Here is a 25,849-nt window from a genome sequence, read left to right as displayed (position 1 = left end):
AGGAAGGCCCCAAAAAATGTCATAGACTCCAGTCACAGAAGTCATAGACTGTTCTCTCTGCTATTGCACGGCAAACAATACCGATGCACCAAGTCTGGGACAGGAACCTGAACCGCTTCTATCCCAAGCCATAAGACTGCTAAATAGTTAGTTAATTAATCAAATAGCTACCCGGACTATCTGCATTGACCCTTTTTGCACCAACATTTTTGACTCATCACATACACTGCTGCTACTGTTTATTATTTGTCACTTTATTCCTAGTTATATGTACATCGCTACCTCAATTACCTCGCACCCCTGCACATCGACTCCGTACCCCGTGTATTTAGGCAAGTTATCATTTGTCACTGTGTATTTATTATTACGTGTTTTACTTTTCTATTATTTCTATTATTTTCGTTCTCTCTGCAAGTAAGCATTTCACTGTTAGTCTACGCCGGTTGTTCATGAGACATTTGACGAATACTATTTTATTTGAATTGGCCTGAGCTCTTAAGATCGGAAGACTAATGTCTAGGCTTTGGCTCAAAGGGCTAATGCAGTCATACATAGACAACCTGATACTTGCTCAGTTACTGTACATGATTTATGCTTTAAATCTGCAGTCAGTCTTTGAGACCATGCACAAAATGGATGAGAATTTGTGATGGTTCACTGGTGCCTTGAGTTTGTAGACCTTGACCAAACAGTAATCCAATCTGAACATAGCCTATGTCTTTCTCCCATGAGAATACAAGTAAACCAGGGGATCATAGTCTGGGGTTGGAAGAGCCTTTGTCACAACCCTGGGGCCCTCCTTTTTATACTTTAATAATGACTGATTCTCACATGTCGTGTTTTTACAAAGGGGCAGCAAAGGTGTTTTTGTTGTTCGTCTTACAGCGTTCGACATGTCTGTCTCTTGGCTGCTGAAATTTACCCAAACTCTCTGAGGAAATAAAGAGTGGATTGTGTAAATCCGAGCAGCAGTGCTGTTCTGTGGGATGGGAGGCAGTGTTAAACTGTAGCCTTTGAAGAGACATCTCCAGGGAAATAAATGCCAGGCCACCCGGGGAATAAAGAGGTTCTTGCAATCAAATGAGCTATCATTTGATACCTCTCCAGAAATGGTAGAGTTTATAATCGAGTGACACAACACTGGTGACTCATTTGGGCTTCTTCTTTTAAAAGTTTATTATCTTTGTTCTAAAAGTAAGTTCATGCTCAGGACCTTGCACTGAAGCTGTTACTTGCAGTAGCCCCCCCGTCATTCGGGGGTACTATGCCAAACTTAATTAAGTGCTGTGTTTTCTGTCTCAGTTAGATTTACACACGTCTGTTGCTGAAGGAGCCCCTCGTTATTTCTCAGCTGTGTTTGAAAGCCTATCTTTAATATCAAGTGCGTATTGTTTGATCCCAGGGGACCTGGCTTCAATTCTTGGGAATAGAAGAAGGCTAAGGAAGGTAAATATCCAGGCTGCTCGTTGTCGGATCTGTATGTAGAGAAGCTTCATTATTCCCCTGACCCTCTGCCTCTCATAACATCACAAAGGCAACACATGGCACCAAGCCCAACAGCAAGCATTTCTTTAGGCTTTTGCCAAATTCAAGAAGTGTCGTAAACATTTTTATCGTGGCTTCCTAAGAGGAAATCACCTTGCACATGGTTGGTTTTGCGTTTTATGCATTTATAATTTTCCTTGTAGACTGGAGTTGATTGTTATTGGCACTTCTGTAGTTTAACTCAAACTGGGATGAAATGGAAATTGAGAAGCTCAATATTTGCTTTAATTAATTAATCACTAGCCAAGCGACGGTGCCAACTTTTACTCCTTGTCACTGGGCTCCAGCAAAACCCAAAGGAGTTCTGTGTGTCCTTTGAATCTGAAGCAAGCTTATGGTAGTTAGGGGGGTTGTACAAATGTTTTAGATCTTTTTTTTATGAATGCGACTCTGTATGTAAGTGATCTTTGTTTTCCTATTTCCTGAAAATGAAAGAAAAAAGTTTGGCTCTCTCAAGGACATCAGATAACCTGCTTTAAGACCTCAATTCACATGAACAAAGCCTTACTGTAGCCTTGCTGTTCTAGTCTAGAACAACCCTGGATGATATTTTACCCTACAGTATCTACAGTTGAAGTTGGAAGTTGATATACACTTAGGTTGGAGCCATTAAAACTCATTTTTCAACCACTCCACACATTTCTTGTTAACAAACAATAGTTTTGGCAAGTCGGTTAGGACATCTACTTTGTGCATGACACAAGTAATTTTTCCAACAATTGTTTACAGACAGTTTATATCACTTAGAATTCACTGTATCACAATTCCAGTGGGTCAGAACTTTACGTACACTAAATTGACTGCCTTTAATAAACAGCTTGGAATATTCCAGAAAGTTATGTCATTGCTTTAGAAGCATGTGATCATTTGAGTCAATTGGGGGTGCGTTTCAAGGCCTACATTCAAACTCAGTGCCTCTTTGGTTGACATCATGGGGAAATCAAAAGAAATCAGCCAAGACCTCAGAAAAAACATTGTAGACCGCCACAGGTCTGGTTCATCCTTGGGATCAATTTCCAAATGCCTGAAGATACCACGTTCATCTGTACAAACAATAGTATGCAAGTATAAACACCATGGGACCACTCAGCCGTCATAACACTCAGGAAGGAGACACGTTCTGTCTCCTAGAGATGAACGTACTTTGGTGCGAAAAGTGGAAGTCAATCACAGAACAACAGCAAAGCCCTTGTGAAGATGCTGGAGGAAACAGGTACAAAGGTATCTGTATCCACAGTAAAACGAGTCCTATATCGACATAACCTGAAAGGCCGCTCAGTAAGGAAAAAGCCACTGCTCCAAAACCTCCATTAAAAAAAACAGACAGTTTTTAACTGCACATGGGAACAAAGATGGTACTTTTTGGAGAAATGTCCTCTGGTCTGATGAAACAAAAATAGCCATAATGGCCATAAAGACCATTGTTATGTTCGGAGGAAAAAGGGGGACGCTTGCAAGCCGAAGAACACCATTCCAACCGTGAAGCACAGAGGTGGCAGCATCATGTTGTGGGGGTGCTTTGCTGCAGGAGGGACTGGTGCACTTCACAAAATATAAAAATATCATGAGGCAGGAAAAGTATGTGGATATATTGAAGACATCAGTCAGGAAGTAAAAGCTTGGTCGCAAATGGGTCTTCCAAATGGACAATGACGCCAAGCATACTTCCAAAGTTGTGGCAAAATGGCTTAAGGAAAACAAAGTCAAGGTATTGGAGTGGCCAACACAAAGCTCTGACCTCAAGCCTATAGAAAACTGAAAAAGCATGTGCGAGCAATGAGGCCTACAAACCTGACTCAGGAACACCAGTTCTGTCAGGAGGAATGGGCTGAAATTCACCCAACTTATTGTGGGAAGCGTGAGGGACGGCTACCCGAAACGTTTGATCCAAGTTAAACAATTTAAAGGCAATGCTACCAAATACTAATTAAGTGTATGTAAACTTCTGACCCACTGGGAATGTGATGAAAGAAATAAAAGCTGAAAAAAAAATGATCTCTACTATTATTCTGACATTTTACATTCTTAAAATAAAGTGGTGGTCTTAACTGACCTAAAACAGGGAATTTTTACTGGGATTAAATGTCAGGAATTGTGAAAAACGGAGTTTAAATGTATTTGGCTAAGGTGTATGTACACTTCCGACTTCAACTGTTTGTGATTTATTGGATACATTTGAAAAAGTTCCCAAATGTTCTACGGTCCAGAATGGAAGATCTACTCCAGTGGCCGACTTTCAAATATCCTGACTCCTCTGTCCCATGTCACCAAACATTGATTTGAAGTACAGTAGAACTTTGACTTGCTCCAGTACATAATCAATCAAGCTAATTGTTTTTGACCTCTCTTGACAGTTTAATTATGACGAGATCCAGGACTTCTAACAGATTACAGATCGTGGCACAACAAGTGATCCTTATAATCTTGAACCAAATGCCAGCTTATGGTATATAACCAGTATATTTATCTATTGGTTGCTTGTACAGTACCATGAATCCCAAATTGACCTTGGTTGGTGTCTTTATAATGTGTCTTTAAAGTAAAGTCACTTTTTGACAGTTTCCTATATCCTATAATGTATTCTTTATACCTCAAGTTACATCATACTGTGCTTTAGTCACGTCAAGCGCTGGGAGTGGATGGAAAGTTCAGAGGCGGAGCACAGAGTTTGGACTTTAAAGGCAGCAGCATCTGAGCTATCGGTAGGATGTTCCCCTGACAGGGTCAGGCATCCCGGTGCGCAATCTCTGTGTCGTCCAATAGAGGGTACTATTTTGTTTCCATGGCAGATTTAACATGATTACCCTGGCCTGAAATGAAGATGCAGACACAGTACTGCCTGCAGCTGTTGATAGGAGCTGTGACACATTTCTCCCCGCCATGTTGTCACACTCTCCCACATCATAGGGACCGCTCTACATCCTGGGGCTGCTGGATCCAATGCAAGTGAAGTCCTCCACAGGAACTTGTGCTGAATGTGCCTCACTTTAATTTCATGTAGGCAAAGGCTAGAACCTATAATAGAATGGTTTTGAGTATGCTCTAGATGTTTGTGAATTGATCTGATCCATGGGTGACTTGTTTGCTCGTAATTCATGTCAATTCTGTACACCATTGTACTTATTTCATTCGAAAAAGAATAGGATTACAACAACAACAAAAAACTAATCTAGGTCTTTGTTAAAAGTGTCAATTTGTCTGGTATGGTTGTACATCCCAAAGGCCCAGGATAAGTGTGTTATTTGTTGATCACTGTCAAGTTCCATTGTCTGGCATGCAGGGTCAAAGATTCTGCACTGCTCTGACAAATGGCAAGCATTACTAGTGGACGGTTGCCGGGTGATGTCCACTGTAGACAGACAGAACGGGAGTAAGAAAAGAGCTTGTTTTTCTCCCACTCCGCGGCTGGGATACTGCACCTGAATGCCCAGGGACAACAGAGGAAGAAGCACCAGACAAGTTCAACTTTACGACTTCACTAGAGCCGCCAAGTGGAGAGGAGACTAAAGAGGAACACTGTGTAATGTCCTAGAATATGGACTGGAAGTCATCCTCGGCTGAGGCCCTGAGGTTTTGAGCCTGAGGTTTGGGTTGTGCTGCTTAATGCGTGGGTGTGAGTCCAAGCAGGCGCCATTCTCAGGTAACTGTTATTTGAACTGCCACTTACCTGTCAGACTGGCATCATCAGAGAGAGATGTAGAACATGGAGTTTTTCCATCTCTGTTTATTCTGGTGAAAAGAGAGAAACCAGCAAAAGAGGGGGAAATGCTAAATGTATGTAAAAAAGACACAGCTACAAAGGACTCTTGACTAAATGTCAGGATAGTCTATATATCATTAGTCTATGTGACACCTACCTGCTCCTTGCCATCTGCTCTCCCATATGGACAGACAGGTGAGAGAGCATATTGGAGCATCGCTCTTAAAAGGCCCAGTGCAGTCAAAAATGTGATTTGCCTGTGTTTTATATAAAGTATGAGGTTGGATTTATACTGAGAAATTGTGAAAATGATGATAAGGTTTTTTAAAGTGTAAGACTTGTCTGAAAAGACTACCTAAAATTTCAGCCAGTTTTGGTGTAATGGAGGTTTTGCCTGCCTGGTGACAACACCAGGTGATAAATGAGTAAATAGACCAATAAGAAAGAGAGTTTCAAACATGTTTTCCCCTCCCCACTCAGACCACTCCTAGACAGTCCTAGCTAAATTATTGCTGGAGAAATGGCTATTTGCTTTCTGACCATTTTAATTGTTACCCAGAAATGATGATGATTTTGAGATAAAAAGGGCTGCATTGGACCTTTAAACCCCAGATTCTTGGCCTTTAATTGGGAAGGATGGGCTCGTGGTAATGACTGGGGAGGAATGAATGGGAACAAATACATCAAACACACAGTTTCCATATGTTTGACACCATTCCATCCACTCCCTTCCAGGCATTATTATGAGCCGTCCTCCCCTCAGCAGCCTCCTGTGATAGTCATATGATACTACACCTGAATGCTTACAATGGTTTCAGAACAATGCCTGCAGCCTTTGTCTGCTTTTAGACACTCCAGGGTCATACAATTGGTTATGGTTTATCACTGGAATAATCAGGTTTGCAATGACAACAACAAAAAAACCTCACGACCAACAAAAGCAATAAAATAATCACCATTTATGCGATTAAAGATACGCTTACGCACAGATAGTCCCAGGGGTTTTGTCTCAAAAGACTCCATATGCGTCTGGTGTGTGCGTTCGTGCGTGCGCATGCAAGTGTCTGCATGTGCACTACTGTCTACTGTCCATTCATGTTCCAGGCCATTCCCCCCTATTTATCTGTTCATTCCACCAATTCAACTTAATTGTGGTTGATGCCTGGTGGTAGGAGGTGACGTTACAGAATCATGAAATTATAGTAATTCCTGCCCCAACCCCTGGCCCATTATAAGGCTACTGATGAGTGTAAAACACATAGGTACCGCGAATGATGCAAATTGAGACGTCAATTATCTCTCGTTGCTATTTGATTAAAGCCCCTAATAAACTGTTGCCAGCATTCACTTGAAAAGAAAGGTTTCCAAAAGGTGAGTCAGTTTTAACTTCACATAAACCGTGTTACAGATGTTTGCCAATGAGCACGTTACTAAATAAAACATGCTTTCCTTGTTTAAAAGACAAAAAAAACTATCTGTGAGTTTGTCTAATCGAGAATATTTTTCAGCACCAAAATCTTGGACCATTTTGAGCGGATATGAATTGCTAGTATTACCAGGGTCGCCACCAGGTTGTGGCCTGCAGCATAGGAATACTACAGTCTAATGAAGAGCACTAATTGTCTGCACATTGGTCCCTATCCGCATCTCCTCCATGCACTCCAGCTAATGGCACTGAAGGGTTTTGTTTATTATACAGACGGGGCTTTTAGGGACCATTTTGTAAGAGGCGTGCTGCTCTTCGCATTGGGTTGTAAAAAGTGTAAATGGGAGACTAATTAAATAAAGGCCAAACTTGTCCCTGACACTGGTGACAAGAGTGTGTGTGTGTGTATCCTGTTATAATTAACCTGGCTGGCCGTTAGAATTAGACTTGGCTGTAGCCTGGCTGGCTGGGTGGCCATTAGAATTAGCTTGGCTGTATCCTGGCTGGCTGGCTGGCTGTTAGAATTAGCTTGGCTGTAGCCTGGCTGGCTGGGTGGCCATTAGAATTAGCTTGGCTGTATCCTGGCTGGCTGGCTGGCCATTAGAATTAGCTTGGCTGTATCCTGGCTGGCTGGCTGGCCGTTAGAATTAGCTTGGCTGTAGCCTGGCTGGCTGGGTGGCCATTAGAATTAGCTTGGCTGTATCCTGGCTGGCTGGCTGGCTGTTAGAATTAGCTTGGCTGTAGCCTGGCTGGCTGATCGTTAGAATTAGCTTGGCTGTAGCCTGGCTGGCTGGCCGTTAGAATTAGCTTGGCTGTAGCCTGGCTGGCTGGGTGGCCATTGGAATTAGCTTGGCTGTATCCTGGCTGGCTGGCTGTTAGAATTAGCTTGGCTGTAGCCTGGCTGGCTGATCGTTAGAATTAGCGTGGCTGTAGCCTGGCTGGCTGGCCGTTAGAATAGGCTTGGCTGTAGCCTGGCTGGCCATTAGAATTAGCTTGGCTGTAGCCTGGCTGGCCGTTAGAATTAGCTTGGCTGTAGCCTGGCTGGCCGTTAGAATTAGCTTGGCTGTAGTCTGGCTGGCTGATCGTTAGAATTAGCTTGGCTGTAGCCTGGCTGGCTGGCCGTTGCATAACTATGAAGAGCACATTAGGCCACATAGACAAACGAGGCAGGGATGAGAGAACTCAAAAGGAAAACACCATTTCAACAGGAGTATATTTGGTTCTAGAAGTCTGCCTGTTACAGGGGTACTGTATGAAACACAACAAAACTAAGTGAACAGATTGTACACCACACCGTGTCCTTTATTGAAGTGCCACAATGATTCATGAGTGCCATGGTCATTTGGAGTTGAATTAGATCAAATTTGGTTGATAAAGTCCACAGAGCCATGCTGTTTTCATTTGTAGTTGTACCCTAGGCCTTTACCACATAGAAAGTCGTTTGATAAACAAATGTATCTTTGTATACGCAGACTGACAAATTGAATGGAGTCTTTTAAGCTGGCCATTTAAGTTGTATTGATTGGACTGTTGTTGTGAGAACATGCCACGGGTGGATGGAGAATATAGCTTCATGTACTCCAGAGCTCCAAGAAGAATGTGCACAATGAGCAGTGATAATTTACTGCGACAATAGACCTTGAGTCCCATTTAGGGTTGCTGGAAGTATCCTAAATCAATGGCAGGAAATAACAATGTTTCTCCTGACTGCACACTAAGCCCATCACACCCCGCAGTTATGGGGATCAGCATATTTTGAGACTGCCACCTATAATTACTGACAATACGTAATGGCAGATTTATCACAACTGTGCAGACGGGGCATTTAAGATAGTAGCTGGTTAAATGTTAAATCGATGACATCGAAATATACCATGGACTGAATGTGCCAAACCCTGTGGATTTAGGAGTGTGTGCGGCTGTTAAAGCTGTGTCTGAGGTCTGTCTCCCGTCTCTGTGTTCCTCTGGTCAGCCTTACCTCATCCCCAGGAGGAACATTAGGACTTCTAATAGTCCATAAACTAGCCTGGGCCAGACACGCAAACCTCTGAGTCCTGCAGTTTAACAGTCATAAATGGCAGTGACGTATAAATGGTAGACCAGTATATAGGGCCATGAGCAGGTTCTGACACAGTTTGGGATGTAACGAAGGGCTAAGTATTTGTATGTGTTATGATTCACACTATACCCGTGTAAAACCATTTGAATATTTTATTTTACTATTGAAAGCAGTGTTTGGGTGAAGTCTTGTCACACGCTGAGATTTTAATTATTTGCTCCTTCAAGTTGATCAGAGGAAATTCCTCGCGTTTCACTGGGAGGGATATTCTAAAGGAGGCAAATGTGTCTCTATTTTCATGGGTATTTCCGTGTCTCTGAGGAATTTGAGGTTACTGACATGCTGCATTACGACCTGTCTCTCTGGACAAATATGTCCTTTTGTAGCGTGGACATGGCAAGGAGCGCGAAATGATCAAGTACGAAGACAGGGAAACACCATCTAGTCGCGTATCACCTCATGGCTGAACTCTTGGATGAACCTTTAATCATTGGAAGGCTGGCTGTCTACCAGGCTCTGCAATGGTTGCAATAAATGTAATGAGATGTTCGCAACGGGCGCTGTGGAGTTGTTGTTGAAAGAGTGCCCCATTCAAGGCCTTGTCATAGGGAAGTGCCAAAAGTGTTGTTTCTGTTACAACTCTTGGGAGGTGGTTATACCATTTGAAACATAAGCAGATGCTGTAACTGCATTCCCCACCACAATACCTTTTAAGCTATTTTCAAGCCATTTACTGTGGGCTTAAAAGGCAGAATCTAGTCATGGTAAGCTAATCACGAGGGTTTGACACATAGCTAATTCTATGGTACGTCAGCCAATGAGTCACTGTCAGCCACTGATCCGTCCCCAAAACTTGAATTACGTATGGCTCAGTGTTGTTCCATGACAGAAATACCTTTTATTTCCTTCTTTCTTCTCTTTCTCTCTCAAACACACCAGCACAAACAAAAGCGAGCATACACACACGCACGCACGAACACACAGTCCTATTACAGCGTCCCTGTTAGTCTCTCTCTGGCTGGATGTGTAGAGTTAGCTCAGCTCCTCAGGTCTCAGGGTAAGAAAAAGCAGAGGCAGTCTGATGACACCGCTCTGATGATATTGTCCTGGAAGATACTGCCAGGAGAGCCAGAGGAAACTACACTGGCCCTCTCACCTACCTGACAGTTCCATCACAACACTGCCTCTCGCCAGGGGACTTGGATTGGCTCTGGGTCTGGGCAATGGGCGGGGCTGGCCGGAGATGGCTCACTTGGGCTGCGTTTACACAGGCAGCCCAATTCTTGCTTCCACGAAATGATCTTTTGACCAATGACATCAGATCTTTTTCAGATCTTATTTGATTGGTCAAAAGACTAACTAGTGAAAAAAATATCAAAATTGAGCTGCTTGTGTAAACGCAGCCTTGGTCTCGCTCTGTGTCCTGTCTGTGTGTGGGCTGTGGGAATATTCCTCGCTGCACACACTAGCTATATTGTTGATATAAGGTCATGATGACATTGTATAACTACACAATTAGTAGACATAATGCTGCTTCGTGAGCAGCGCATAAACATCTCTCCTATCGTGGTACGTGTGTGTGTGTTTGCTTGTTTGTTTGTTATGTTATTTGTCAGTCGTGTTTCATCAAATCACATTTCACTCTCAGGGATGATGTGGAGAGGGTATTTGCACATCAAATATTGTGAATGTTGTTGATGTTGTCAGACAAACATACCGACAGAGTGCAAATATCACAGCATTTCGGCAGACTATTCTTTTGGGACAGATTCAGACTTCGGAAATGTATGTCTTTTTTATGCACACCTTTCCTACACACTTTTGAGTAGTTTGTATTCAGACATACCTTATGCATGTGCATAACGGGCTTTGCAGGCATGGTTTCTTTGTGCACACTGAATGCATTAAATTGCAACCACTGAAAACCCTCCCAATTGCTGGCCAAAAGCTTTTCTATTGGAGCTTTCATTCAATCGAGCTTTCAGTACATTTATCTGCATTGGAATTGTCTCGACAGACTCACTGGAATATATGAAGAAATATCAGAATATTAGGCATCAATGAAAGAAAGCCATGTAAATACACACATGTATGTCATTTTCCGCATTTATTTTGCAAATAAATTCATTAAAAATCCTACAATATGATTTTCTGGATTTTTGTCATCTCATTTTGTCTGTCATAGTTGAAGTGTACCTATGATGAAAATTACAGGCCTCTCTTATCGTTTTAAGTGGGAGAACTTGCACAATTGGTGGCTGACTAAATACTTTTTTTGCCCCACTGTATGGTCTGCGTTCCGTAATGGCTCAAATAAGCTACATGTCCCAAATGACTGCACAGCTTGTAATACATTAGCCTGATATGATCTATTACTAGAAATCACAAATCACTTGGTAGGTTTGGCACTATACTGTCATTTGCAGATGATTACAGAAGCCTATAGCTCGGGTCTCCACATTTCATCCTAAGTTATAAGGCCAGCATTTCATAAACTTCACTCTGGAAAAGGTGATATGTTGATATGCTTCAGTTTGCTGCCATATGACCGGTTTCACCTTTGTTCCCAGCGATCATCAGGTAAAATAGTTCTAAAACAATTGTCATTCATATTTAAAATCCGGCTTATCCAAACGTCTTACTCATGATGACTAACAAATACGGTGGCTTTGATTAATCCTGAAAGTTGTCATATTCGAGTTCAACACACAAAATATTGGAAGGTGAAAGAAAGTGTACCAATAGGGGCCGAACAATAATCCTATAAATGCACCTTAATCCTCACTAATCACGGAATTGTATGACAACGGTCCAGCAGTCGGGAACTGTGTGCCAGGCTCCAGGTTTGACCTGCTACGTGTGGTCCAGTGGTCTGAGTTCCATAATAATTCAAATAGGCTACAGGTCCCAAATTATTGCACAACGTTAGCCTAACATGATCCACTAATGCCAGCGACCCTCAGGAACAACGACACAGACGTGACAGAGGAAAGGAAGGTCAATGGAATGATGCTAAAAAGACATGTATGTGGTTATTACTGACGGTGGCTCCCGACAGTGGCTAATATTTAACATGATACAATTTGTCAAATGAAATGGAGAAAAGCCCGGAAATATAGTCAAAACATTCTAAAGCACATACATCAACTCGGCAGGTTCAGCCCTACAGAAAAGGTTCCTTTTGGGTCTCCAAATTTCATCCATGCAAATTATGAGGGCACACAATTAAAATTTGGCACAGCTACAGTGCTTTCGTAAAGTATTCAAACCCCTTGACTTTTTCCACATTTTGTAACGTTACTGCTCATTCTAAAATGGATTAAATCTACACACAATACCTCATAATGACAAAGCAAAAACATAAAAAAAAAACATTTTTGGTAAATCAAAATAAAAATGAAATATCACATTGAAGCACCTTTGGCACCGATTACAGCATCGAGTCTTCTTGGGTATGGCCCTTCTCCCCTGATTTCTCAGTTTGGCCGGTCGGCCAGCTCTAGGAATAGTCTTCGTGGTTACAAACTTCTTCCATTTAAGAATGATATAGGACACTGTGTTCTTGGGGGACCTTCAATGCTGCAGAAATGTTTTGGTACCCTTCCCAAGGACTGTGACTCAACACAATCCTGTCTGAAAAGCTCTACAGACAATTCCTTTAACCTCATGGCTTGGTTTTTGCTCTGACATGCACTGTCAACTGTGGGACCTTATATAGACAGCTGTGTGCCTTTCCAAATCAATCAAGTTGTAGAAACATCTCAAGGATGATCAATGGTAACAGGATGCACCTGAGCTCAATTCCGAGTCTCATTTCAAAGGGTATGAATACTTATGTAAATAAGGTATTTCTGTTTTAAATTTTTAATGAATTTGCAAATACTAAGAAAAAAAACTGTTTTCGCTTTGTCATTCAATGGGTATTGTGTGTAGATAATTTTTTTTTTTTTTTTTAGAATATGGCTGTAACCAAACAAAATGTGGAAAAAGTCAAGGGGTCTGAATACTTTCCGAAGGTACTGTATTTATAGCCTACTTCACTGTGGAATTGTATTTATTTAATGTAACCTTTATTTAACTAGGCAAGTCAGTTTAGAACTTATTCTTATTTACAATGACGGCCTACACCTGCCAAACCCGGACGACGCTGGGACAATTGTGCGCCGCCCTACGGGACTCCCAATCACGGCCGGTTGTGATTCAGCCTGGATTCAAACCAGGGTGTCTGTAGTGACGTCTCTAGCATTGAGATGCAGTTTCTTAGACCACTGTGCCACTCAGGAGCCCCAAGGAAAAGGGCCCGAAATTACATGTGATGTTATGATTTTCAGTTTGCTTCCATATGGCTTGGATTCTTATTTGTCTCCAGGGATCATAAGGAAAAATCATCTAAAACAATTGTTATGTGTATTTCCAATCCCCTTCTACAAACGGATTACTCATTTACCTAGCTTTTATCAATAGATCATCCATTTATAAATTACGGCGCATGGAGAACGCTGTTATTTCTATCACTTGATCAGAATTCCTCCATTTTTTTTGAAAATTCCACAGAAATTTGACAAAGAAATCCAAGCCGAAGTCACATCAACTGAATCAAATATATATACACTGATTTGGTGCACACAGATGACACAGGTTAAGTTCTAATAGTTCAGACCATAGGAAGATTACATCTATGGAATGACAGGCACAACCTCTGCTCTCCATGCTCTGCTGCTTTCATCCAGTTGTCCCGAGCCTGCAATCTGGAAGGTCTTTAATGGACGAATTAGCTGTAGCCCAATAAATCCATTCAGCAGGCCCACCGAGAGCAGTCAGAGGTCCCAGAGTAGGGGTATGTTCTAAACGGATCCACCCCTGAAATCTCCAATGTGGGAATTTGGGAGTGCTGAAGTACCAGTCTTAGACCACTGAGTTATGGCTCTGTGGCAATAAACAAAGAGACCCCTGAACTTAACAAGTCCATGGTAAGTTCAAGGGTCAAATAGGTAGTAAGAGATTTATGTCCCCCTGCCATTTTAGAGTCAGAGCCCTTATTTCCCAGTATTTATCTGTTTATGCGCTTATGCAAAAGTGTCATTTATGACTGCAATTTAACATGCTAAGGATAAAAATAACAAACATGCTCACAAATGTCATTTTAGTAATCTGTGGTTTAATTGAGCTGGAACTACCCAGAGGTTTACACAAAGAGCATAGGGAGCTCTGAATAACTCAGAATAGGCCAGTTTTGTGTGTGTGTGTGTGTGTGTGTGTGTGTGGGGGGGGGGTTGAATGAAAGAACATGGGAGGTTTAGAAGAAAGTCACAACTTAATTTATTTTTCATCCCAATCTCACAGTTAAACTACAAAAGTCACAGTCTCTCTCTCTCCCTCTCCCCCCCTCTCTCCCTCCCTCCCACATCCCCTCCTAGGCTATTTAGGAGAGAATCTCCGTTACATCCTCCTCGCGTCCTCTCTCCTCGCATCCTTCTCAAAACTCATTGGATGTAAGAGCCAGAGGTCCCTCCCCTCTGACCTTCTCCTCCGATGGATTTTGAGGAGGCGAGGACAGAGGACACGAGGAGTGTGTAACGGAGATTCTCCCCAGGCGAAGGTAAAACATAGCCTCTTGGACTAGCTGGCCCTCAGGTCACTCCTCATCCCTGTTGTGGAGGTATAAAGGCCCAGGGGCCATGTGGAACTGTGTTAGAGTTGTCAAATCCACAAGCGGCTCCTGACATTATACCTAAAGCTGCACGGAGTCGTTTTAAGATAAATCCCATACAGCCTTGTTTACAAGTTTGAGCACTGGAATGTGAGATGTAAACCACACCAATTATTTCATTCAATTTGAGCATCATTATTTCTCGTGCTGAACTTCGAACGTGAGTGGGACTGGTCTGGCTTCGTGACATCCATCAAGAGTAGCTGCTCACTGATTTGACAGCTCCAACGCAGTTACACGTCAAACACTGCCAAAACATCAGCTCTGCGGTTGTCGGCTATCGCTGGTTAACGTTTGATCTGATTGAATCTGGGCCCTAAATAATATGGTGCTCTTCCTCATGTATTTATTTTGCTTAAGCTCTACTCCATCACATGAGACATGTCGTAGATGAACGCTCTCTGGGCTACAACAATGAATGATTGAAAACAAACATTTTGATATTGGCACGTCAGACTTACCCATATTCTTTTTTTTTTAGGTATATTGAAATGCCAGCAATAACAATAACTCATTGATATATAATATATCAATATAATATATATATATATATATATATATTATATATATAATATAATATGATGGACAGTGGTCTGTGCTGTTTGAGAATGAATTAGAGAATGTTTCAACAACCAACCACTCACTTGTACATGGTTGAGACTTGTACATATTTTTTTATCTTGTACATCTTGTGGATGTACAAGGCCCTTCATCATATTATATGAGGTCATTCATCTTGGTCATGTCTCCTGTCGCACAAACCTCTTGTTTGTGTTAAAGCGAAATACGGTTCAGGTTTAATTATATGTATGTTGATGCATTCAGATACTGTATGTCCTCATCTATCCTCGTTGTATTGATTTGGTAAATTCATAGAAATGTTAAAAGAAAGTACACATGCACAATCCCTGGGATAAAGCTCCCTATAATTTGAAGGTTCTTTCAAGTGGGGGCGCTCATTTTTGGCAGACATTGTCTAGGGACAAATAAACTAATGTCTGATTCACATGGAAATAGGACATGAAAAAAGTGTTAGAATTGAAAATATGCAGCACGTGTACCTCTGCATCTGCCTACTGACTTGGACTCTCCAGTGTGCACAAGTCTTTTCAAATATTACTCAGGATTTGATATCATACACTGTAGCCAGGGTAAATGGAAGGGCTCTTGAGGCATCGTAAATACTTACCTTTCAACACCACTGACAGGCAGACAATTCCACTAATAACAGGGATTGTTTTCACTGTTTAGTAACACGTGATTCACTCAATATCAAAATAGTCCTGCTGAATGTACATTGATAATAAATATATGTCAATGAAATTGAAATGGCAATACTGCTAAAGAATCTGTTTCTCCACTGAACAAAAATCTAAACGCAACATGTATTGGTCCCATGTTCCATGAGCTGAAAAAAATAAAATACATCCATACACACAAAAAGCTTATTTCTCTCAAATTTTGTGCACAAATTTGATTACATCCTTATTGGTGAGCATTTCTCCTTTGCTAAGATAATCCATCCACCTGGCAGGTGTGACATATCAAGTAGCTGATTAAACAGCATGATCATTACACAGGTGCACCTTGTGCTGGTGACAATAAAAGGCCACTTTAAAATATGTGGTTTTGTCACACAACACAATGCCACAAGTTTGAGGGAGCGTGCAATTGGCATTCTGACTGCAGGAATGTCCACAAGAGCTGTTTCCAGAGAATTCAATGTTAAGTTCTTTACCACATCCCTGTGCTAACCCCGAAGGCCAGCACCAACTGCAAAATATGCTAATTGTTTAGGTCACACTGTTTCAGCAACAGAACTCTGATAAAGATAGTGGAAAAAACAACTCCTTCCTACCACAAACATTATAATTACATTGGAATGGACCAGTTACATCTATATTTTAAGATTTTCCAATTCACTAATGTTTAGACTGTTAAGTAGAGTTTTTACTACTCAATAGATAACCACATAACAAAAACACACATAATTTAATACTTGTCCTTTTACATATTGAGGCCTCACCCAGTCAAATGCCCACCTGGGAAGGAATGACAATGTCCATGGCATTATCGCCAGACATTATTCATAGTCTTACCTGCAGTAAGTATTAAGTCAGACTGAAAAGGCCACCACACACTCCAGTATGTATTCCTCTGGCCCAGTCGCTGTTCACTAGTAAGACGTGTTCCTCTCAGCCTGAAGAATGTAAAACAGCAGCCGCCTCAGCAGCAGCACCATCCAGCTAGGCAGTAAAGCTCCAGCCTTATCGGTTACACTGGTATTACACTGGAATGTCAGCCTTTCTCTGCGCTGCCCTTAAAACCAATAAGAACCACTATCCAGCCCAAACGGAGGACAGCCAGCAAATTAAGAACGGACCACTTAAATTCATTCAAAGATGTAAAAATGAAATAAATAAATAATACTAGACACGGGAGCGAAAGTGTGTGATGGCCTAATCTCTCTACATCAAGGTGGGGACGGTCCAGAATTGATCGGGAGAGCTTTTTGTTTGCCCTGCGTGCCATATCGTTGCCTCCCATTAAAATAGTACGTACACAGCCTTGTACCCAGACATAAATCATAGAGCTTGGGCTCGCTGAGGCTTAAGAAGGAGCAATCAATTACACACCAGCAGACGTAGAGGAAGTGCCTGAGCCCACTCCCTTAGCTACTCTTATTACCATAATCATCCCCCTTAAGTGATGCAGTCTGGGACACAGACACCACTGTGTGCCGCACTGAGACGCACTCACAAACATCCAAGGCAGTGTGACAATAAGGCTCATGGCAACATGGAACGACAAGAACAGAGTCAGATCAGTGTCCACAGGCTTGACTTCAGAGTCTGTACCAACATAGATACTCAACAACTATTCTATCACTGTGTTGTGAAGGTCAGGAGTATCTTACACACCAAATCATCTTGGACAAATCCGTGTAAAGTTGTATATCATCCACGCACTGATCAAGTTTGATATGCCTCTGTCCTGTTTTCTTAACGAGAAAGTGGTAGCTGAAACGATTCTGTTAACTTGTCTGAGAGTTAGGCTCTTTCTGTGAGGGGGGGGCAGGGTGAGTCAGTGGCCCCTGGATGGAGTGGCCAGTCAAGTGTGGACACCACTCAGCCATGATTCCACAGACTTTACGGCCCCATAGACAGGGGTGATTCAACGACATGGACAAATCCTCTTGCCAATAAATGGTTAATGACATTTCAACAAGGGACAAAATGTAGTAGCATCACCCTAAGCACACAAGCACTGCAATTCTTCCATTTCAAAACTTGTCTCTTCCACTGAGACAAAATGGGACATCCAGCCTTTGTGTTCCCTTGAATCTGCTCAGCAGTCTGTGGAAAAGGGCAGGGCATCCCCAACAGAAGATTCAATCCACATCATGCCTATCATTAGTCATAGGGTGTTGTTAGACTAGGGGCATAACTGCGGTGCAGTGGGAGGACAACATTGCCTTTCGGCCAATAGTTTAGCTGTATTTAAACTGGAGACAAGGATGAAAACGGGAGCCAAACATGCAGTCCTTAAAGTTCCTTTACACGTCTCACTCATTATTCTACAAAGAGAGTACGGGACAAGTGGGTCATGCAAACTGATAAAAGTGTGAGAGACCTACATGATTTACTGGGTGTATTGAGACGCAGTGAAAAGAGATCCCCAGAGCACATACTCAATATCCTTCCTCTGTTCAAATGAACGGCGCTCCTCTTCCCATGATTATGAGTGAGTTAGGAATTATTTTTGGACCTCAGCTGAGATTACACAGTCAGTAGCTGAAAAAAACAACGCCATGAATTGTCAGGCTATTGTACGTTTGCTAGCTAATACTCTTTCTAAATGTTGTATTGAATTTCTGAATTTTGAATGTGGGTTAATGTTTCCCATATCACACTGGTCCTTTACTAAAGGCATCTTCAAAACATTGCGTGGATGCTGTATACAAGTTGTGCTCTCCTTCACTCACCTGACACCTACCAACACTGACTCAGTAGGTCTATCAAAACACTCTTGCGAATAAATAAAAAAATCCCACACCAGCGTTTTAAAGCTCATCAAATATAAAACAATAATTTATTATTTCTCTCATTTTACAAGACATCAAATTGGGTACCTAATTAAGGGTTTGTTAAGCCGTGTTATTTGGAGGCTTGCAAAAGGTAAAGGTGAGACTACAATGTGCTCTTAAAAACAAAAAGAACACGGAAAGATTCTGATTTCAACAAATGATCTGCTCTATCCTGATACATACGCGAGGGTGGAATATGTAACAGACGATACACACTGGATGTATAACTTTTGAAAAACAGCCCCCTTTCAGATCGTCAATAACGGAAGTGTTTTGTTTGCAGAGAACGAGGAGGTTTTAGTTACATTTACAAAAGTCCTCTCGGGATTATGTGTTGACCTTGAAGCTAAATATTTCTTTCAATAAGCAAAAGGTATGCATAACAGTCAAATACTGATAAGAGATACTTATTAAAAATGAAAATAAAACCAAAAAAACATGTAAATGTTGGCTGCTGTTTACTTATGGCACAGTCTTTACACACTTTCAAAACCTTCCAAAACCAAAATATTGATATTGTTGTTACTATCAATATTATTCAAAAGAGTTTACAGTTGAGCAGACACTCTTATCCAGAGCGACTACAGGAGAGATTAGGGTTAAGTGTCTTGCTCCAGGGCATGTCGGCAGATTTTTCACCTAGTTGGCTCTGGGATTCAAACCAGCAACATTTAGGTTACTGGCCCAACGCTCTTAACCACTAGGCTACCTGCTGCCCCAAGAGCAAGCACAAAGGTAGAAAAGTTACTTTTAGCATTTCAAAACAGTCTGATAATCATCCTTATCATGTCAATCATCTTCAAAGTCGATCCGTGGAACACTCTGTGGAGCATCTCCCAACCGCCTGCAGGGGTCAAAGGTTAATTTAGAAAAGGATTTTCCTGTTTCATATTAACAAAATGTTGCCACATTGAACGAGGCAGGAAACTGTACCCCAATCCGCGTCCTATTATTTACAGTACATTACACCCAGGCCTGTCTTGTCTGCCTACTACACTGTGGTGACGGACAGGAGGGAGTTGTACACTCGCGTGCCGTCAGGCGACTTAGCACCGTGGGTCAAAAGTTCCTGGATAGTCATCCAATTGTCAAAGATTTTCTTGTTCCTCTTTTTCATCATCTTTTTGTGGCTCAGTTCAATGATGTTGGGCTCCTTCTTGTCATCGTCCAGGCTGGCCTGTTCCTTCAGGCAGTCGGCGCGGCTCTGCTTCATGAACTCGCGCCGCTGCCTCTGCTCCTTGGCGCGCACCGCGTGCTGCTTCCTCTCCCCCTTGCTCCAGTACCGCCCCATCTTCAGCTCGCTGATGGCGTCGTCGTCTGTGGTCATGCCGCTGCGCTCCTCATGGATACGCAGGGCGCGCTCCTTCAGCAGCTTGTCCCTGACGGGCCTCTTGGTGATGTAGCGCGTGCCGTCGCTGCGGATCTTCACCTTCCACTCCATCTTGGGATCCAGCATGTCTTCGGGGTTCACGGGGTCACCGCGGCTGACCAGACTGACCAGGCTCATCTGGCTCTGGGCGTACTCCACGGCAGACTTCTGCTGGATCAGCTGCATGTAGCTTTGGTAGTGCTGGGCGTGGGCCGGGATGTGGGCGTGTTTGTACAGGGAGCGGGGCTGGGCCAGCTTGTGAGTAGACTCTCCCAGCTTACGCTCCTTCCCCTCCGCCTGCAGGCCACACTCAGACTCCTTAGATGAGGAGGGCCTGATTCTGCTGGGGCCACCGGCCTCCTGGACAGGAGACAGCAGAGGCTTGAGGATCCTGCTGTTGGGCCCTGCGCTGCTGGAGGCCCCAGACTCGCCCTGGTTCTCTGCCCCCCTGCGGAGGGAGTTGTCTGGGGACAGCTCTAGGGTGAGGGGGGTGCTGCGGCAGCTCTCACCGGTGTTGTAGGCGCTGGAGCTGTCCTTGTCTGACTTCTCGGGCAGCTCTGTGATGTCGGAGAGCTCATGGCGGCGCGCGTCAATGCTGGTGTTGTAGTTGTGGAAGCCGCTGTTGTGCAGCATCCAGGACTCGCGGTACTGCTCCCTCAGCTGCTGCATCTTGTGGGCCCGGACGATGTTGAGGCACTCCAGCTCAATGCTGCGCAGCTCCTCATTCAGCAGCTCCAGCTCCTTGTCCACCCCCTCTTCGGCACCTCTAGCCCCTGCACTCTGGCAATACAGCTCCTGGGGGCCCCCCGCGCTCCTCACCTGGCACTTCAGCTCCAGGAGCTCTCGGAAGCGCTCACACTCGTCGGCGGGGATACCCAGGAAGTCAGCGTGGTCGTAGTCTGCGGAGATGAAGGACTCACCACTGAAGGGCAGGTCAATGCTTCCCAGGGTGTCCTGGCTGTAGGCCAGCTTCCTGCGGCTGCAGCTGCCCAGCGTGTTGGAGGCCGCAGTCTGGTCGTCCCCCAGGTTCTCCTGCTCAGAGCTCTCGTCGTTGCGCGTGCTCTCGTCGGTGCGGCCCACCCCGCTGTCTTTCTCGTGGTGATTGGACAACAGGGTGGCTGTGTCAGTCGTTCCACCATCCTCCTCACGCTTCTTCTGCAACACCAGACAATAGGATGAATAATTGAATCACCTGAATTGAATCTAACATTATTAGATGTGTTTTCTCTGTACTTATCATTGACTACAGTATGTGAACCTACCCGCTTCAGTACTACTAGATTTCGGTATGTAGAGTACAATGGGCCATTATGGCAACTGAGAATATTCGACTCTGTTTGGGAATTGGCTCACTGTCAGTGGACATGCAGGTGAGCATATGTGACTCTGTGAGTGATTGCTGACTCATGCTGTGTGTATGCATGTGTCTACAGTTCTGAGTGGCTCTATGCCGGCTGCTGTACACTACCTGCTGCAGCATGCTGGCGGTGAACTGCATGGCCTGGTGGTGCTGCTGCTCCAGCATGTCCATGTGGAGGTCATCCAGGAAGTCATTCCTGTCATCATCCATCCAGCCCTCATCCAGCTGGGGCACAGGGGTAGAAGAGAGGAAGAGGGAGGTCGACTTCAGTCGCTGCCAATTAAGGCTACAGTACAACTATACAGACAACTATACACAGTCTATGCATGCCTTGTACTATAAAGGATTCTAGGAGGTGGGTGGTGAGTTTACCTGGATCTCTGGTCTGGCCACCAGTAGACACACATTCGGATTCTCCTCACTGGTCAACAGAGCCACAGCATCCTCCCGGTTCTGGATCTCAATCCCGTTGATCTGCAGCAAGCAGAAGGAATGGAATTAGAGATGGGCTCGGAGCCGGCAATGCATTCATTGGAAGCATTGTGAGTGTTCTTTATCCTTACCTGGATAATTCTATCTCCCTCTCTGATCCTGCCATCCTTTGCAGCGATGCTGTTTGGGTCAATCTAAAGAAAGAGAGAACAGGAGAGGATTTTTCATTTCAAGCAGACCTCCGGTCGGAGACGAAAGACGCAGCAAAAAGAAAGCGAGAAAAACATCTCTGAATAGAAGTAAATGCAATTCCTATCTGTAGGTTTTGATTTTCCTAATTCAGAGGTGTGCGGTCTGTTACCATAAGATGATAAGTTCTATGCATCCATTATCCCCTTTTTTACACCCTAACAACAACAACTGGCCGTTGTTGAAGGTGTGCCACATACCTCACTGACGTAGATCCCAGTCTCGTCCTCATCATCAGTCCTGTAGCAGACGGTCAACCCAAGCTTGTCCTGGATGTTGGCTCTGTACAAATCGACTTCCTGCAACAAAAACAGCAAATTAAACATCCCAGATATGCTCTCTCCCAATGTGCGGAGGGGAGTTCCATGGTTGCTGTTGTTTTCTTAAAGACACACCCAGCAGTATATTGAGTTCAACCTAGGTCACACACACACACACACACACACACACACACACACACACACACACACACACACACACACACACACACACACACACACACACACACACACACACACACACACACACACACACACACACACACACACACACACACACACACACACACACAATGACCCATCAATCGTAATAATGACTCCTTTAATTGCGTGCAGCCTAGGCCCTGTAACTTTTCTAGGGGACAGTGACAGGATGAGGGATGATCCACTGGCTTGCAGCTAAGCAGTGTCCCGTTTGTCACTAGTCAACATCTGTAATCTGTAAAATACACCCCCCCCCCCAAAACAGAACACGCAGAACACTCTGGGGTTTCAGATAGGGGGTAAAAAAAAAAAAGGAGGGATTTTCATAAACACGTAAACAAAGAGTAAAGTATACACGACATGAGACCTAATTTTCACACGACAGTGCATGTAATCGACTACAGTGACTTTCGCTTTACCGTGTCGTTACAGTGCAATACCCCTTTAAAAAGCCCCCAGCCTTTCGTCTGAATTGATAGTCAGACTAATTCAGGCTTTTGTTGTGGACCTACATCATAAGCCGTCTAAATGTCGCCTAAAATCACTATGCAAATGTTTTAACGCAAGCATTCCAGTGTAAGTGTCTGTGAACACTGGGGCAGGGAGGACTGAGACAGGAACCCCTTCAAAGGATGAACGGAAGAACATCAGCGGGATGGTGGTGGTGAGCTAAGATCACCACAGGGAGGCCACTGGCTCCTTTTGTCATTGTCCACAGTATTAAGAGGGCTTCATCAGATCGACCTTGGGTCTAGGACAAGGTCAGGGCAGGGAGTCTGTGTTACTGTGCATCTGCGCTTTTGGCTCGGACAGCTTGAGCTCCCTGGCTTCATGTTTGGCGATTGGTTATTAATGCACTGCAGTAGTTGGGAGGGGAGGAGGGAAAGAGGGGGGGAGCACCCTGAGACCTTGGAGTCTCTATCTCCTGGCTACATCCTTCCTCATCAGGGCCCCATCATGCCATTGTTAATGTGCATCATCAGATCCATCACTCTGGTTCCTATTATCGGTGCCATCTAATTATCCTCAGTGCATAAGCCTCTTGCAGCGCCCCCCCCCTCTAAAGCAAAGACGCATTAGGCGTTGTCACAAAATAAGTAATGATGTCACCATTTAGCATCTGCTCCTGGGTACTATGGAGCAAACAAGCCACTCGATTTCCGTCTGGCCTACATACTCAGTGTCGTTACGGGGATAGAGTGTGCTCAGCTCATCGATAACGGTGATATATTGGGAGAATGGGCCTTGCGGTGACTAACAGAGCTATTGGGATGGAGACACAGTGGCTCAGTGATGGGACGGCCAGAGGAATACGGCGTCGCATGTCTGAATGTTTATCTTCATTGAGAAGGGGAGAAAGGCGGTGAGGTCGAGAGAGTGGGAGAAGAAGAGAGGGGGGATGGGTAGAGGAGGAGAAGGGGGAGAAGGAGAAGACAAGAGGGAGTCGTCTGTATTTTACCTCATATTCCAGCTCCTCTCGCTCCATCTCCTGCTGCATACCCTCCAGGAAATCATTGGGGTCAAAGTACTCGTGCCCGGGGGAATGCCTATGAAAGCAATTCAACACAATAAAGATAGTTCCTACAGGCCTTGTCATGATTAATCTGTTATTACACAGAAATACAATCACAATACATGACAGTGCGTCAGTGTTAAGTGTGTCACTGGATTGAAATGAAATTATCCCAATGTCCCTAGCGTAAATCTTATCAAGTGACATCTCACGCAACCAGAGCTTTCAGTAAATTGTGAATTACTTGAGAATGGAAAACAAGTGCCCACATTCTTTTGTAAAAGTCTAAGTTTTAAATCAAGTTAAGAATTGTTTTTGGCCTGAGGTTAATCAGAAATGGAAATGCCATGTTTTTAATTTGACTCTGAAATCAATTAAAAATAACCACGATTGACCTAGTAAAGGGCAACTGCTCCTGACAATAATGTGTTTGAGTACCCAGACTGTGAGCTCCGGGCCACACATAGACACAGCTAGCGGACGACAGACAGGAAGTCATTTAATATGCAAACACAAATTAACAAGGCCATCTTCATTTGGCCGTGTGCCCCAGGACTTGACATCTCGCTAGTAACAGGTGTAACATTCACATCTAACTTCCGTTAGAAGGCACGAATACCAATTTGTTCGTGTGAAAACACACCAGCTTCCATTGTAATGAACTGGCAAAGTGACATTTGACAAAAAGCTGTATCAAAAATACTACATCTTTACTTAAGCCCTTTCTATACTGACCAGTGACATGGTCAAAGGACTGGGTAAGTTTTCAACAAACTAGTTTCCCCTATCAAGTCCTTAACCAATCAGTGACCATGAGGGAAAGGAAATAAGACACCGAAGGATCTAGTCTTTTAACCCCGTCCCTCCCCTTAACCCCAACCCATCCGATGAGACAGTGTACTGTAACTCACTCCTCGGGCATGAGGTATTGCTCCAGCACAGCCACAGTGGGGGCGGCGGCAGGCAGCTTGGTGAGGGCCATGATGTGTTGGAAGGTGATGTCTGTCTGGGTGCTGATGTCCACCACCTGGGTGTCTGAGGCAGGGCTGGAGGGTTTGGGGCGGGGGGCCCGGCGAAGCACCTGGACCATGATGGGCTCCTTGGCTGTGCGGAAGGCCTCCACTGCCTGGTCATGGGTGGCCTTGGACAGGTCCTTCCCATTCACCTACACACACAGAGAGAATATGGTTACTTTGAGATTATACCTATAGCCTTCCAGCCTTTGTGCTAACACTAGTTAGTATTGGCTCGTGGAACTACCTCTCCCTTCCTTCGTACTGGACACAGAGACATTCAAATGGTATCCATGAGTTCATCGGACTCTGCTGGAAGTCGATTAAAGAGCCTCGTTGCCAAAATCCCGAAGTATCCCTTCAACTATAGAAGAACAGCATTAGGGCTCCCGGGTGACGCAGCGGTCTAAGGCACTGCATCTCAGTGCTTGAGGCGTCACTACAGACAACATGGTTAGATTCCAGGTTGTATCACAACCGGCCGTGATTGGGAGTCCCGTAGGCCGTCATTGTAAATAAGAATTGGTTCTTAACTGAATTTGTTCTTAACCGAATTTGACTTTGAAAGGTCTCTTTAGTTTCTGAGAATAGTGGCTATATGACAGTTTTCTTGAACACACTGCTGTAACAACGTGAACGCAAATAGTACATGGCGTGATGAAACCGATTTAAATGACGCAGTTTCTCTCTCTCTCTCTCTCTCTCTCTCTCTCTCTCTCTCTCTCTCCTTAACAGGCTGGGGTTTATTGTAGATGTAGATGGATATCGCTCCCTCATGCTACACGAGCCCTGATACCATCATAGCATAGATGATTAAACCCTCAGATCACCGGATGAGTGTGACTGTGGATTTCCACAAAACCGAGAGGAGAGTCTTCCAGCCTGACAGTGGTGTGTGATAACT

General features: G+C 43.9%; 1 protein-coding gene across 4 annotated transcripts in view; it reads right to left on the bottom strand.

Annotated features, from left to right (window-relative positions):
- Nucleotides 1–18,513: 18,513 nt before the first annotated feature.
- The window catches only part of LOC118400069 (E3 ubiquitin-protein ligase PDZRN3-B-like), a 125,952-nt gene continuing 118,616 nt past the window's right edge, over nt 18,514–25,849 (bottom strand). For all 4 annotated transcript variants that reach the window (XM_035796475.2, XM_035796477.2, XM_035796478.2 and 1 more), the window contains 7 exons: nt 24,844–25,097; nt 23,879–23,966; nt 22,138–22,236; nt 21,820–21,882; nt 21,629–21,730; nt 21,365–21,481; nt 18,514–21,051 (listed from right to left, as the gene is read on the bottom strand). In XM_035796475.2, the coding sequence (XP_035652368.1) occupies nt 19,519–21,051; nt 21,365–21,481; nt 21,629–21,730; nt 21,820–21,882; nt 22,138–22,236; nt 23,879–23,966; nt 24,844–25,097 (2,256 nt within the window). In that variant the 3' untranslated portion in view covers nt 18,514–19,518. The remainder of the gene's footprint in view (nt 21,052–21,364; nt 21,482–21,628; nt 21,731–21,819; nt 21,883–22,137; nt 22,237–23,878; nt 23,967–24,843; nt 25,098–25,849) is intronic.

Source organism: Oncorhynchus keta, chromosome 21 (assembly GCF_023373465.1).
Source record: "Oncorhynchus keta strain PuntledgeMale-10-30-2019 chromosome 21, Oket_V2, whole genome shotgun sequence".
Taxonomy (NCBI): domain Eukaryota; kingdom Metazoa; phylum Chordata; class Actinopteri; order Salmoniformes; family Salmonidae; genus Oncorhynchus; species Oncorhynchus keta.
The sequence above is the reverse complement of the archived record's forward strand: the minus strand, read 5'-3'. Positions and strand labels throughout refer to the sequence as shown.